Source organism: Dermacentor silvarum, chromosome 11 (genome assembly GCF_013339745.2).
Source record: "Dermacentor silvarum isolate Dsil-2018 chromosome 11, BIME_Dsil_1.4, whole genome shotgun sequence".
NCBI lineage: Eukaryota > Metazoa > Arthropoda > Arachnida > Ixodida > Ixodidae > Dermacentor > Dermacentor silvarum.
Window position 1 is genome coordinate 110,479,762 of NC_051164.1, and position 15,958 is coordinate 110,495,719.

Here is a 15,958-nt window from a genome sequence, read left to right on the forward strand (position 1 = left end):
CGCACAAGAGAGTGCCTTGCCTCCCCGCATCGGCAACTTGGGGTACAAGAAGCCCGCACATACAGAAGAATACACACACATACCTATGCCCATTTAGGAAGACCACACCACATGAATCCCACAATACGTGCTGGCACCTGTCCATGGTGTGGTGCATGGCCATCACTACCACATGTGACGTGGGAATGCACTAATAGACCACAGGAAGCAAACTCGCGTCAGATACTCACCTACAGTAGGGAGCCGTGGGAGATCCTCGTCGCCCGGCCGGAGCTGGAGGCCCAAAGGGGCCTCTTGGATCAGGCGCAGAGGGTAGCCAGGATCACTGGTGTTCTGGAATAAGGACCTACCCACCCGCTCCCTTTCACCCAACCCCTTCCCTTATTCCCCTCTCTTGATAAATAATTAAGTTTTTCCATCCATCCATCAGATATAACGGATATTTTTCCTGTTGGATTGCTGCCATGCCGTCTGCTGTAACGAGCGCCGACTTACAGAGAGCACTGCTGTGTTCATCACTGTCTCTGTGTTGTTTTTGCGCTCCTGTTTCTTTGTTAATGTATTCCTTTGTAAAACTTGAAATATTTGTGAAGTTGTACAATGAGCCCAAATCTGTAAACATCAAGAAAAATTCGGGAGAGTTAGCAGGTATGCTAGCGTACTTATGCCACTTAAATATGAAAACTCGCTGTCTGCAAAGTTAAGGCCAAATGAGCACAGCCCATACATATCACTGTATTTTCTTGATAACATGGACTAAAGAGTCAGTATGGGCCAAACTACATATAAACAAGCATGGTGCCCCCTATGTTTTGACTGCAGAACAGCCTTATCCGAGAGGGTGAAAGCATTTCATGTGTTGCGTTCTATTATGCCAAGAGATTTCCCCAACGCGTATACTGTTTTCCAACATGCACAGTGCCAGTCTGAGGACATCCTGCGTGCAACAATATTCCATGTTGGACTGCTGTGAGCACTTGCTTGAAAGGACCAGCAAGGGTACAGGACTGCCTTCTGTGCCTACTTGCAACAGCCCACAAAGCAAACGCTGGAAGTTCAGAATGTAAACAGAGCTCTCTAGGCAGCTTTATCTGGTTTGACAACTGCATTCACGGCCCAATATCTCGATCGTCAAATATCATCTTAGGCTTTGACTTGGGTGTACTTACCAATTAAAAAAGGCAGAATTGTCTGTTTATTGCCATTTTCTTCTTTCCAATGTACACACATTTCATATCCATTCAAGCACAGGCGCTAAACTGGACATCTGGCTAGCTATGCCACACGACTTAATGCATAGCCGTGGATATGCATCAGAAAGCAAGGATACACAAGAGGAAACCCGACTGCAAAAGTTTTAGGAGCAGCAATGGGAAAGTTCTTCACCACTAAATGCCTGCTAGAATTGCATGGTGCAGCAGACACTTGCCCGTGCGACCACCACAAAGTATGCAGGTAAAGTGAAGTTCTTCTCATGGATTCCATGTCCCAAAAACTTTAGCAGTCAGGTAGAACAAGGCACTTGAACACAGAAGCAGCATCGTTACCGCAGCTTGGGATGCAGAGATCCACGTTGTTGGAACTAACTGAAGGCCACGAAAGGTGGTGCACATGCTAGAGCAGCGTTCCTGCGAGTGAACTCAAGGAGCACGGCTTGAACGTAAAGACGTGCCACACCAGAACAAACAGCAAGAATGGCACCAATCGTCCGTTCTTCGAGTGCCCAGTGTTTCAGTTTTTCAAGCAGCTGTTGTTGCCATGGTCAGCTACATGAGAACCCACGGCGAATTCCTGTAGCAGACGCGTAGTGAGACAAAAGCTGCCATGCCGGATGGTAGTACAACTGACTCATCTACGCACGCATGCTGCTACTGTAATGTTTACGTTGTGCCACATGCAAGGAACTTGTAAGTTCTCTCTCTTTGGAGCCCCAGGGGGCCCACTACACAGCCATGCATGGTTATGCGTGCCTGTGTCACTTTGAAAAACCGCAAATCTCAGAGTAGCTTGGGCAGCCTCCTGAGCGCGCTAATATCCAGTATGTGCTCCATGCTGTCCACTCTTCCGGCAGTGTCCTCCCGTTTTGTGCGAGAGTCGAGTCCATAGTTGCGCAAATAGGCTTGTGCATCCTGTGAAAGCGGCACTCCACCCTTGGCCAATGGGGATGCCGACAGGCCGGCCTCTTCTGGGCAGTACTTGTGCGCTATGCGGTCCACCTGAAAGCTCAGCTCGTCGCGCCGCTGACCGCTCAACCGCGACTCCTCTTCGTACTGCAGCCGCGGGTGGATGAATGTCTCGGCAGAGGACGTCGGCATTGCTCCCTGGGAAACGCCCCTGCAACATCGAGCTCCTGCTTCAAATTTCTCTCGCTGCCACGGCGGGCCTTCCTACCACAAAGGGTCGTCGAACCACACAAAGTGCAATGTTCAACAACCTCTGATTTGTTTGGGGAACACCATGGTTCATGATTATGGATTGATAATTGTATTTCCAAAATATGAGGAGGAAGTAATGATAACTCTACAATGTGAGTGCCATTTTGATTTTGCAGTTCACATTAATACACAATGCCACTCAGAAAGATGTAAGATTCCATACTGAGGTGGTTCGTATTACATCATGGGAAGACTCTGCATATGCAATATCTTGCAAATAATGCCAAAATTTTTTGAGGGGGGGGGGGAGAGAGAGATGTGTTAGCCAAGTACGGAAAGGCTCTTATTCTTTCCTTCTTTTTCTTTTTTACCTCGATACAACCATCCTGATATTCTGAATAGTATATTACACAATGTTGGACGTTGGATGCATTATTGAAAAAAATGTGAGCCAGTGGAACAGCCTACCACGGCTGCGTTATGCCACTGGGACAAAGAAATGCACAGCTCGCTGCTGTCAAAATGCGTGCCAGCAATTCAAACCTGTGTCAGCCAATAGGAGCGCTTCCTGTGCACATGTAGAACCAGTTACAAATCAAGACTCGCTTTTCCTTTTTTTGCTCGCTTCTCTTGCTTTTATTATTGCATATCAAAAGAAGGCGCTGCTGCTATCTGAAGTAGAGTGGCCTATTTCTTTTATGGAGGCCGGAAACAAGCTAGAAATTGGCATTGCATCACACAGCCAGCCTTGCCAAGCGAACTCTCCGTGAAGGCATTCTTTTCGCCCTTTCCCTTGCAGTGTCAGCCTAACACATGGCAGTCTCAATGTATTGCCGAGGAATGTGTGGTTCCCAGTAGTATGTATTTACTTGATATGCACTTGTTTGGCGTCCCTGCCATAGGTCTGCCTGCAAAGTGGGAGCACTAAAACCTACAGCGCCCTCTGACGTGACGATCACTTGTTGGACCGACTCGTTTGGCTTCAATTGTATTGCGCAATGTTACCTCATAGTCTTTTCCGTCCTCCAAGTTTCCAGTACACTCCATATCTCGTCTTTACGATGTCATCAAGACGGCAGCTCCTGAGGCCCAATTTTCTATAGATTTTTGTCAGCAGCGCACCAGAAAAGTGCTATTTTTTTAGCTTCTACTTTTCATTTCTTTTTGATATTTTCTCACAAGACACCTGAGGATTGCAGGGAAAAAAATAAAGAATAGAAAATTTTTACAAAAAATTGACCATTCTAATTGGCAAGTCGCCTCAAAGGGGTGGGTGGTAAAACGGAGCAGTGGGTAGAATTTCTCCTGCTGCCCACCGTGGGGACAAGCCTGGCTGCAAGAAGGCCCTTAAGAGAACATAAATTATGATTATGATGACGACATAATAAAGGTGTGAGCTGTACAAAAAAGAAATTTAAAATAAAATACATAGTTTGCCCAGCTCACTGAACTGTGCAGATGAGTGTGGCATACACTGATATTTGAGAAGATTTTAACGAAGCATTTTTTTTGTTTTAAGCGAGATAGATTTTGAATTTGGCTCCTCTCTCCAACTTAAGCATTGCTCTACACATTTTCAATTTCACTATGGCCAACCAGTTAGAACAATCTGAAGGAATGCAAATATTATTTTAAAAGAAATTCTTAAATCCTACATCACTAATAAGGAAAGAAAGACCAAAGGGATGCAACTTACAGAGGATGAGCTTCAAAGGACAATGTTTGCAAATATTCTGGCACAGGTTTCAAAGTCATGCTTCAAAAAACATTTGTATGGCGTTCTTAATGGAATTGCTTTGGTCTGAAATATTAAAATGCTGCTCACCAGACTGGTTAATTTGTTTATTGCATAAACATTCTGGAAATACACTTATCAAACCAAGAAAATATACTCTAACAATTCAAAAAGAAACTGAAGACAGTCAAGCTCGGTACATTTAGCTAGGTATGACTCCAATTTTATAGGACTACATTTTAACACACTGACTGGGTTTAACATCACAAAGCAGTAGTGGCATGGCAAAAAAGTGTTTTTGCATTATGTCTTCCATCAGAGTGTGGCTACAGCGGCCAGGAGTCAAACCAGCAATGTCATGCCCAGCAGCACAACACCATTGCCACACATTCACTGTGGCAGGTACAGTATAGATCACTTATAACGAAACAGCTTATAGTGCAGGACCGGATATAATACGGCAGTAGCGCAGCCAGGATCTCTGCCAGGGGGGGGGTTGACAGTTTGCCAATACCATCTAAACAACACTAATTTCAGACCGGATATAATCGGTCTTTTCAGACTTCCGTTAATTTTCCCATAGCACTCTATGTATACGTGTATTGCTTATGGGGCAGTTGTGGGACATGAAATACCAGTTACAGTGTGGCTGCCTGGAAGTTCAGCAGTCAACCTAGATGGCAAGCGCTCCCCTCAAGCCACAAATACCGTATTTACTTGAATCTAACGCGCACTTTTTCCTGATAAAACAGGTCCAAAAATTGCGTGAGCGTTAGAATCGAGTATGACCCTAAATCTGGTGTCACCATATAGCTGTCGGCATTTCAAAATGGCCACCTCGCACGCGCGTCGAGTCTAGCTACTCTTGAGCCTAGCTACCGTAGCTTCCTCCATGTGCTGCAGTACACGTGCTTAGGCAATAGTTTACCGTCTATCTTCACGTTCTCTGCATCTGCTCTATCAGCATGAAGTACCGAGTTCATCATGATGCCGCATTTAAAAGGAAAATGATCACGTGTGCGGAGATGGACGGAAATCGGGCCGCATCACGGACGTTTGGAGAATCCGAAACTTGCATTCGGGACTGGCGCAAACAGAAGGAGAGGATTTTCGCCAGCAAAGCAATGCGGAACGGTTTCAGTGGGCCGAAGCAGGACGTAATCTGCGACGATCCACTTCGGTGATACGATCGCCTTGGCCCTATCTTGAAAGCAATCTGCGACGGGGCAAGTCCGCCGCGCGCCGTGTTTTCGCAGCTTATAGGTCGCGTTGAAGCGAGAGGCATGATAGCACAAAGGTCAATTCGCTCGTCGCGCTTCGTCACTTGAGTGTTTTGACAGTTCGTTTCCGTGGTCAACGAGCGAGATGTGTTCATGTTTGCTTATGTGCGCATGACACCGTGCTTGTTAACTTATTTAAAAAGCGAATACGGAACCTAGAGCACGGTGACAACGGCGGCAGAAATACGCCTGTAGTGTCCATTATCGGAATAAAATACTAGTTGTTTTGGTTATAGTGCGGATATTCGCGACTCCGGCGACTTGCGTTATAAGCGGTCTACACTGTATTAGTATTTAACACACTGATGCACTGAATAGGTGGTTATTTGAATGACTCACTTCAGTAAAGCCAGTTATCCAAGCAAATAAATGGCAGACCACAAACATGCAGGTTAAGTGGTGAAAAATTAGGCTCTACCCTCTTGTCAACTGACTACTTGCCACTAACTTGTCCACAGACAAGTTAGTAGACAATAGCGCACTTGACAAGTTAGTTGTTTGTCTGCACAGCCATCATAGCATTAACTGCTTTGTGATAGTTATTGTGAAAGCTGTGTGAAAGGACTGAATTAGACCTCTTCACAGCATAACACAACCAGTGACATAGAAAAAAAATTAAATGCAGTAAAGTGTTGGGGGCAAACAAATCGAATTTGGTTCCACAAGTGTGCTAGCCAAGTACACTACCTGTCAGTCAGCGCAGCACCTATATTTTTATTTATCTTTGCTGTTGTTCAGCCATGCAGCTGCTCGCCATGCAAAGATAGATGTGAATAACACACTTGTGTTGGTATGGAGTGTGCACAACATTTCCGTCTGCGTTCTGCAGTTGGCTCTGCAACAAAAACTAAGCCCGTGTTTCTACAGAGGACGTTCAAACAAATGTACTATGTACCTAGGAGGAGAAGTGTGTTTGGCCTTCCCTCCAACATTTCACGAAGCTTTTTCTTTTTTTATGTTACTGACTTCATTACATTGCGAGAATCTCTAGCCTAATCCCTAACGGCTATCAATACAGATTACCTGCTATTTCTTTCCTTCTGTGCACCGAAACAAGAAACACATTTGAAAAGTGTGCATGCTTAAGATACTGTGATTGTATCATACCTTCTCTCCGACCTGCCAGGCAGCAGAGAGGGATCATCCCTGAAGGAAACAGTAGGTGTGACAAGCAGATCTGAAGTCTTACTGTGTGCAAAGGCAGGCCTTGGGGGCCACTCCGCGGGATCTCTGAAATTAAAAAAGAGACAGTTCTGAAACAGTCGTGTTCTTATTTCCCATATGGCGAAAAATCATCAGAGTGTGGCTACATCAGACTTCAGTCACTTCAGCAATCTGAACACATTTACTGCAACAGTAGTTACTCCCCCAACTCCTACCTTCAACAGAAGGTTTCCTACCCTGAACAAAAAGAGAGTAACATGAAGGAGAAAAAAATAGACATTTCATCCCCTAGAGTGTTTGATCTATGACGAGGTGATAACACCTTTTCAAGGCAAAAAGAACAAAACAAAAGAACAGCAAATTATAAATAACACGCAGGAAGTGACATGCTACTGTTTTCTTGTGCTTGTTCTCCCATCAATAATGAATGTCAACCAAGGGCCCCATAACACAAAACTATTCCAATCTGTTTTTATTCCAATCTCCTGACGTCAAATTTAGGAAACGCCGACGCAAGTATCGAGCCGTAACCAGCAGGGTTGTTCAAAAAGCTCAATCAAATGCGCTCCTCTCTTATAGGAGGTCACTTTTTTTTTTGCTTTTAATGTGAATAGGAATTGCCTACAATAAGCAGCTTTTCTTATTGAATTCGCTGGCAAGAGGCAAGGAGCATGCTCAAGTGGAGAGCGTTTCGATGAGGCCAAGCGAGCACAGCGAAAGTAGATAACCGGAGAAAGAGGGTTATGGCGGTGTCTGTGATTGGTCCGCTTCCCCTTACTTAGCAAAGTTGGCACAGCGATGTCGTATACATGCCGAAAGGGCTTAATTGCGTTATACTGCCACAAAAGGTTTTATCATACGCAAATAAATCCATGCACCCCGGCAGCTCCGAGCAGCCAGTGCCAGAGCGATCAGTGGTCAGCCATCTTTTATTCCTTTCGGAATGGGGCAGTCTCTGGCTATTCTGAACCAAATTTCAGTTTTGTTCGACATACTATTACACGTCACTTTGACACAGCGAGTTTTTGCAGTATTGTGACGCCACGTGACAGACAAGCGAAGTGGGCGCAGCCTGAAAACGTTTGAACAATAGCAGATGGCTAAGGTGAAAAAGGCGTCGAATCAGAAATAATTTTTCTTTTGTTTGATCTAATCATGCTTAATCATTGTGCACACATCATATCAGATGGGGGAATTTTTGTGGCTTTCGTGACAACGCGTGACAGACAGGCGACCCATGGGGGTGGCCCGAAATTTTTTTGACCAATCATTGAGGGCTGATCATTGAGGCTGATTGCAGAATTGGAATAGCGCCCCAACCGAACCGCCATGCACGTCAGCTACAAACTTCACAATTTGCTGCACAAAATGTGTTGCACCAACCTGTGCGACATGTTCGGTGCTGTTCTTGGGCCAGGCTTTTGGGTAAGCTTTTGCGCCAAGTGAGGGGACTTCTCAGGAAAAAAGATGGTGTAATCAGTGTCACGCTCCGGGATTTCTGATGTGGGCAGTCCTTGCTTGCGATGGCCACAAAACGCACAGCCCTTTTCACCAGCGGATCCTTCAATTGTGCTCTTCTCTGTTTGAACTGATCGATGCACTAGCTGTGTGCTGGCTTCTGTCATGGTGGCTGCATTACAAGTCAGCTTCTCCTGCCCAGAGCAAATGAAAAAGAAAAACGTTTCAATGCAAGAACTTGCACAATGGTAAAAATGACATAATAGAGTAATTTCCTGATGGACAGAATGACACGAATTTTGCTTCATTCAATACACGTTCCAGTAATAATGTGTATAACGAAAGGACATGGCTTAAGGTGACACAAAATGAGGTTGAGCCAGATTGAAAGATTAGGCTTCTGCAATAACGAATTTGTCAGTCACAGCAAGAACAGAGCATCTGTAAGCGAGAAAATAACGAAAATGAAAAATCGGTGTGATGCAAGCATGTGATGCATGCATGTGATGTCAGCATTGGCTGATCCGCAGAGGGCGGCAGACAGGCAGGTTATGTGGGGATTATGTCAACTCCTCCGTTTTGGCGTGGACGAATCAAAATTGAGGAGCAGCAGTGTGCCCTTTGGTGGCAATTCTGTACACAGCAAAGTCATATATTGGCACACAAAAAACACTGAGACTTTTAGATGAATAATCTAGTGAACTACGACTTTAAATTTTTCTTTTATGTCCCTTTAAGCATGATTACTTTGCGACAGTGGTACTAGCTGTATTCAAAAAGCACATGTGAAGGCTACCTGAGTAACCACTCAGGCTAGACTAGTGAACAATTTATTGGTAACTTCTAAGTTATCGAACAACACTCTTTAATGCTGTAATTACGAGTAACACTGAAAGTGTGTAGCCCGAGGAGCAATTTTTTCATAATTTTATGGATGTGCCTCATTCTTCTTGGCATTGCTATACTTCTTGCAAAGAATGAATCCTTAGGAGGTTTGTGATGCAAGGTGCAAGTGTGGTTTCTCTTCAGTCAGCCTAGAGACTGTCATTAACTCCCACATATCATGCTTCACACAAATTCCTGTGAATGCAATCAAGCCTCTGCCTAAATGGCCACATCATCACTACTGCATGCAAAATGCAATGGCAGTACAAACAGGCATACAGTACAGTAAAACCTCATTAACCGCTTAATAAGTAATTATGGTTTAAATATAGTCGCAATGAATCCCCCGCCATGTCGCCATTGAAACTAATGTAGTCGTTACCACATGTCCAAACGCTTAGTGCATAGTATTTATACAATTTTTTGGTATGAACAAGCATGGAATCCGTGAAATGTCGTGCATGCAAACCATAGATAGCGAAATTGCAGCAAACGGACCTTTTCCGGACTGCAGTCTCCACCAATAGTGATGCCAAAAAATGGTAACCATGACTTGTTTCCTGCTCCCATAGACACTATTGCTCTTCCACGTCGTCATGGATGACGACGTGGATGATGGCCCTTCTGTATCCGACGCGACTAGTGCGTTGACCATCATGAGGGCGTTCACAAAAAATTGGGGCCTGATGGAGAAACTGCTTCATGGCCTTGCTGTGTTTGAGGATGCCATCGTCGCTGCAAGGCTGCCATGGTCGTAAGTGAAAATCCAAAATTCTTTGCTGACTGCTCGCGAATAAAACTTGTCTGCATGTGTGTTTGATTGAGAATTAACAGATTTTTTGATCAGTAAGTCTTATTTTTTTTTTTTGCCGGTAAGTCTAGGATTTCTGTTAATGCTATGTTTTTTTATGAGTGAGGGTTCCTCTCTTGTGTGCATGTAGCAGACCCGTAGCCGGGCGGGGGCTTTAGGCATGGAGAATTGTGGGCGTGGCCCTGCAAGGCTGAAATCTGTAACCTTGCATTGCACTGCATCTTTCACTCTTTTCTGGGGTTTGTAACTCTCCAACCAGCCAAACATAGGACTGTGCATGTCTCTTATGTGGTCCTCTTGTAATGGGATAGCATGCTCACTTACCGCACTTGTTTTGCCAGTCCCACCAGCCATTGGTTGGAGAGACAAGGCTGATGGCCCTGATTGATTCTGTTCTCGTGCAGGAGATAGGAGGCGTTGAATCTGCAGTCTGAGCTCCAGCAACTGCTCATCCTGGCGCCTGATCAGCTCGTAGACACCAGCAGGCACTGATTCTGTTGCCAGGTGATGCTCAGCTGCAGAAGCTGGAGGTGCACACTGCTGTTGCTGGGTCAGTCGAAATTGGGCCTCTGCGACAGCAACATTGTAATCTTGAACACCACGGCTTTGTAAAGGAGTTGTTGGTCCGCCTTGAGCTGGTGTTACAGTACTCCGAGTGTCCTGTGCAGCATCAGAGCACTGAGCAAAGTACCCTCCTTGCGAACCAATGTTCAAGACGCCTGTCCTTGGATCGCAAGTCACAGCATGTGTTCCATACGACATGTTTTCTGATCTCGAGTGCACTGATAAGCCCACTGATAAGTCAGACACATCGGGCACTGTTGGAGCCATATTGAAGTCCTGGAAAGCAAACAGATAAAAAAATTGTTTAAAAATGTGCCATTTCATCAAGAACATGTGGTAAAGAGGCAAAGTATTTCACAGATAACGAAAAATGGTTCAGCCTGCATGCATAAACATAAAACATTGTGGCAATCAAACATCCTAAAGCAGTGGGCTTTGGGCACTGTTGCTTCTGTATTTTCTTTATTCATCAAGTAGAACCACAGCCCAATACATCACACTAAGATGCTTGCAAACACAAACCTGGACGTTGCACAACAATAGGGTGGAACATTAAAAAAGTTGCAGTTTCGCCCGAAAGGCGAAGCATTGATTGTGATAGCAAATTAATAGACAGCTATACGAAATAAGGATAGTAGTTTTATTGGTCGTATAAACTTGTAAACATTCGCTTACTAACTACAATTAACAAGCATGATGTCACGCGCACAAGCAAACATGAACACATCTCACTCTATGACTGTGCACACTCCTCGAAACGCTGGAGTGAGAAAGCGCAGCAGCAGCAGTGAGCGAATCGACCTTCATGCTGCCTCTCGCTTCAACACGAACTAAGCGGCGAGAACACAGCCTACACGAAGCTATCAGCACTCGGCGCACTCTGGCCCCATCATAGATCGCTTTCAAGATAGGGCTCGCACGGCCACGCCATACACATCCACCGCCGAAGTACAATCCCCTAAACCCGGTGCCTTGCACGTGATGAAAGATGGCACGCTTTTTCCCCGCTTTCTCCCCTTGCATGGGTGAGACTGAGCCACCATCGTTGGCTCACCCTCGCATGCTTTCACTCGCACATACAGCATACGGCGTGCAGCGACAATTTTATCGCCCTTGGACATCACGGCGACGCCGACGACAATGGCAGAAATACACCTGGAGTCTCCATATAATTGCTATCACAATAATAAAGGAAACTAATGTCATTGACCATTGTAACAAGTGCACTAGCAGGCCCCAACTTGACAAGATACTGACTCTTGACAAAAGTGGAATCCTAAGGCACAATTGATATTGGAAAAATTTTCACAATACATGAGAGAGTTTGTGTCAGCAATCCTGTAATTAGTCTTTATAATAGTGAGAAAGCTTTCCTTGAGGCACATTTTTTAGTTACCTCAATTATGATGGGCCTGTTTTGTGCATGTGCTGTTTAATTCACGAACCCTATGTATTTCATGTCCTTTATGTAGTACTTGCCTTCATTCCTTCCTTCGTCATTGTATTTGCTGCACAATGTTCCACTGCAAGTATGTCTTATAAGAAAAAAGTACTGCTATAAATTCCACTTTGAAAACATTAGATTAGAATAAATGTGCTATGCATATATTGCACAGAAATCTGAAATATATCTAAACCATGAACATTTTTCATAGTTCTGTGTTTGTCTGAGATGTTGTAGTGCTGGCCAAGGGCTGCACATTAAGCAGTATTTTCGTCCCAACCTTCACCTGCTTTCTTGAAGGCTGTGGTGTGGGAACCCACGAGTCTTGAGTCACGGCACTGCTGCTCTGCTCTGGGGTGGCCACCAGTGGCGTACTGCAGCAAAAATCAAAAGGACACAAATTCAATTTTGGCACACAATGCCTAGCAGTAAAAAAAATTAAAAAGTGGCCAACCGGTTTTTCAAAAGTTCCTTCAGGGCAGAATGAAATGTCTCAGCTGCACCTCCAGAAAGTATTTTTTCAAGGGTTATGTTAATTGTTTTGTTAGAAGCCGATGGCACCTGCAAAATAAAAATAAAAGTGAAATAAGACTAAGAACACATGAGAGTGACAGAGTTCAGTTAATAGTGTTACAACAAGCAGTTTAACTTTTACAAAATGTATGTGAATAGCTGGTGGGCATTTACTGTGTATATCCACGGAGAAGAATAACTCAAAAACAAAATAAAAGTACAGCACAATTATTTCCTTGCTTTCAACTGAAGCTCAGTACAGCACAATTATTTCCTTACTTTCAACTGAAGCTCAGTACAGCACAATTATTTCCTTACTTTCAACTGAAGCTCAATCAAAACACAGTGACTTCATATACAGTTGAACACCTTTATAGCAAAGTGCTTGGGACCTCCGAAATGATTTGTTATACAGGTCATTTCATTGTAGAGGTGCTCCACTGTGCCATGTGTCCTAGCTAAAGTTAGTCAAGATTTTCAATAAGAAACATGGTGCAAGATACAATCACAAGACCTAGGGTGTTTTTAGTCATCAGAGGTCTGATGACCGAACAATGTAGGTCTTATAAACGTGTTTTGCACCATGTTATTTTAATCTTTTTTTTATTGAGCAGCTTGGCTAACATCAGCTAGGACACCTTATAGAACTGATCAACAGAGGTTGAACAAGGATGTCCCTGGAGTCAATGTTTGATGCCAATGACTTGTTTTCGTCAGGACTTCTCTTTGAGCTTGTCCCTTTGTCGAAATGTCTCCAGGGTGAGACATTTCTTGTTTCACCACTGTTTATCACTTCATTGCCATTTTCCTGTGAATCTTTGTCTTGTTCGGCTTCACATAGAAGTGGGACATAGCATACAAAACTTAACAAGACAAAGAGCAACCGTGGTTTAGAGATAAAGATGGAAGCACAACCATGCCCAGTAACTGAACCAGGCCCAGACAAACCTCAATTCAAAATTATAAACAGTTAAAATAAATAAAAAAAAGGCAAGAAGCCCCGTTCACACTGGTAGGAAATTTCCTGGTTACGCGACATGGCTTTTCGGGGAGCCGATCTTGTAGGCGACTGGAAGATCTATGTCGCACGACCGGAAATAGCCCTAATCATACCAATCACTATGAGACAATTATTCGTCGCTGGATAAAAAGAAAAAAGAAAACTTGTTGCAAGGCAATAAGAACGCGAAATTTTCACCTTGCTGGCTCATGAAAGCTTGGCTTCCCGATTCCCACAGTGCGTGAGATCTGCAAAATGTTTTGGATACACACATACCGAATACTCTTGCACTAATCACGGATTCAGAACAAACCTGCGAGAAGTGACCATGCAAGCCTTTCACAGTCTTGTGGGAGTTGGTGGCGTGGCAGCAATATGAACATTTCGTTGCACGATGAGAGCTTAAACGGGAACACACCCCTAGAGTACACACACCCAAGAAAGCTGCCCCACAACTACAAAGCTGATGGGACACGATTGCAGACCCCCCCCCTCCCGCCTGAGCTTGAATATGCAGATTGACATCCTGAATACATGTGTGCACATACCCTGGCGACAGAGGTGGTGGCCGCTCCCTGCCATAGCTGGAAATGAAGATTGGCATGGCTCTGGCAGAGGCAGTTGTAGAACAGCACCTCCTCAGGTACCTTCCCAGGGGTCATTGCTGCTGCTGCTTGCCTCGACAGGATGCACACTACAAATATGTCCTTAGGCCTGCGTCACGAAGAAAGAATAATTCAGGAGGCGCAACTCGGCTCCTTCCCGCATCGTCATAATATCACATAGGAGCGCGGCGGCGGACGTTGTGACAGCGCCCCCTACAGAACGCTGGACGCCTGACGTATGGTCACAGTGACAGTTTGTCGAAGCGATGCGGAGGATCAGTGACGCGGTGAGCGTGCTCTTGTCGTCTACTCGTGCGCGGCTGCTTGATGACTACTATCGCAGATCATCTGATCTTTCAAGTACGCTAGTTCCTTGGTTTTATTGCCACATAAAAAACATGTGATCGTAAATAATAATCTGGAAAAAATATGCATACTAATACGATCTACAGGTATTTTATCCCTGGAGTGCAAACCGCGCTGGCGCAAAACTTTTTGGGCAGTATCCGACAACCCAGCGCAAGCGGTCAGTAGCAGACGATGCCGTCGGAGACCGCGGCCATCATGGCGGCCATGTAGGAACGAGCTTTTGCTTTTTTTTCCTCCGTCACCGCGGGCCGCGCGCAGCGCCACTCCGACCGCGAGGGAAGTAGTTCCTTCTGTCGCCGCAAGGGGCGCTGCGCCAACGTTCACCAACAGTGCGTCTCCTCATCTCCCAGCGTGACATAATCACGACCAGTGCTCGCGCTGGCGCCAGGCCCAGAGCTTTCGCCTCCTGTTATTTTTTCTCCGTGGCCTGCGTACAGTGCCACCATAGAGCTATCTTAAGAGGACACGGAATCAGTGGGAACCGATATGAAAAATAAAGCAAGTACAATGAGAAGACGGCTGGAACTTGTGCTGAATAATGTGTTTTCCTAAACGGACCCTAAATAGTAATTTACTAGACTCAGTTTAGACTGGTAAATTATTCTTTACAAATTATTTCTATTTATTTGGCAGAAAAATGTTGATTATTACTGAAGAAAATGAAGGCCAAACTTCCCATTATCGCATTTTCACACCAGAAACTCGGCGCCAGTTCATCATTGTTTCATCAATATCAAATTATTTTATCATGCTTGGGCAACTTTGGCACACAAAATGTCCTAAAAACTTCCTAGGTTGAATGTCCGATTCCTTTAAAATGAAATGTAGCCCTTGCTTTCAGATGAACAATTGTACTTTAACACAAGTACACGCAGTAAATATCGATGACTTCACTGCAATCTCGTGTGGAAACTTCATGGTGGCCTTGCTACCCACCTTTGCTTTCTGTGTTTATTGGTTTACCAAGACTCCACTCACGACAAGAGCAGAAGTGAAATCAACTAATTCAGCTTAACTCGATGTTCCTTTCAAGTGTCTGATAAGCGTTCAGTAGTTTGTCCAAATGTTCAGCGTTGCCCATCTTATGGCCAAAAAGAACCGCACTGCAGGGGCATGAGGTCATTCCGCCCATAACGGTAGCATACAAGAACTTCCCTCCCGAAATTGTTTATGATGGTGAAATTGACGCTGTGACATTCTTATGTTTTGCAGCCCTTAATTTTTGCAGGTTTCGCAATTTTAAAATGTTGTAGAACCTGAATTTGCAGCTCATAATTTGGTACGGAAGCTTCACAAGTTGCATATTATGCGTCCCTGTGATCACCAAACATCAGGCTCGGCCAAGAGGTAAAGGTGAACACATTTTTGTTCATTATCATCAGCCCATATACATCCACTGCAGTATCAAGGCCTTTCCCAGCGATCGCCAATCACCCATGTCTTGCATCAGAAGACTGCATCCAATGCTTGCAGGTCTCCTGATCCCATCCCACCACCTAAACCTCTGCTGCTGTTGACTATGTTTTTTTTTCCCTTGGCGATCATACTGTTACGCTTTTATTCTAACAGACCGCTGGTTATGTGGTCTACATATTACATAACTTGCCCAACTTAACTTCTTCCACAGCCATAGTTGTTTGACGCTACACAACTGGTCATCACCCACAATAATACCATAACTAGCTACTCCATACTTTCGTGCCTGCTACCGTCGAACCCGGATATATAGAATCTGAAGGGGATCACAAAAACATT

The 15,958-nt window shown here is 44.6% G+C and overlaps 1 protein-coding gene across 4 annotated transcripts in view; it reads right to left on the minus strand.

The window, feature by feature from the left end:
* Positions 1-501: 501 nt before the first annotated feature.
* The window catches only part of LOC119433668 (uncharacterized), a 96,658-nt gene continuing 81,201 nt past the window's right edge, over positions 502-15,958 (minus strand). For 3 of the 4 annotated variants that reach the window (XM_049659411.1, XM_049659413.1, XM_049659412.1), the window contains exons 10-16: positions 13,778-13,943; positions 12,171-12,277; positions 12,003-12,090; positions 10,033-10,548; positions 7,938-8,206; positions 6,498-6,620; positions 503-2,334 (exon numbers count right to left, since the gene is read on the minus strand). In XM_049659411.1, the coding sequence (XP_049515368.1) occupies positions 1,998-2,334; positions 6,498-6,620; positions 7,938-8,206; positions 10,033-10,548; positions 12,003-12,090; positions 12,171-12,277; positions 13,778-13,943 (1,606 nt within the window). In that variant the 3' untranslated portion in view covers positions 503-1,997. Of the gene's footprint in view, positions 2,335-6,497; positions 6,621-7,937; positions 8,207-10,032; positions 10,549-12,002; positions 12,091-12,170; positions 12,278-13,777; positions 13,944-15,958 lie in introns of all 4 variants that reach the window. The other variant, XM_049659410.1, reaches the window with a different exon arrangement.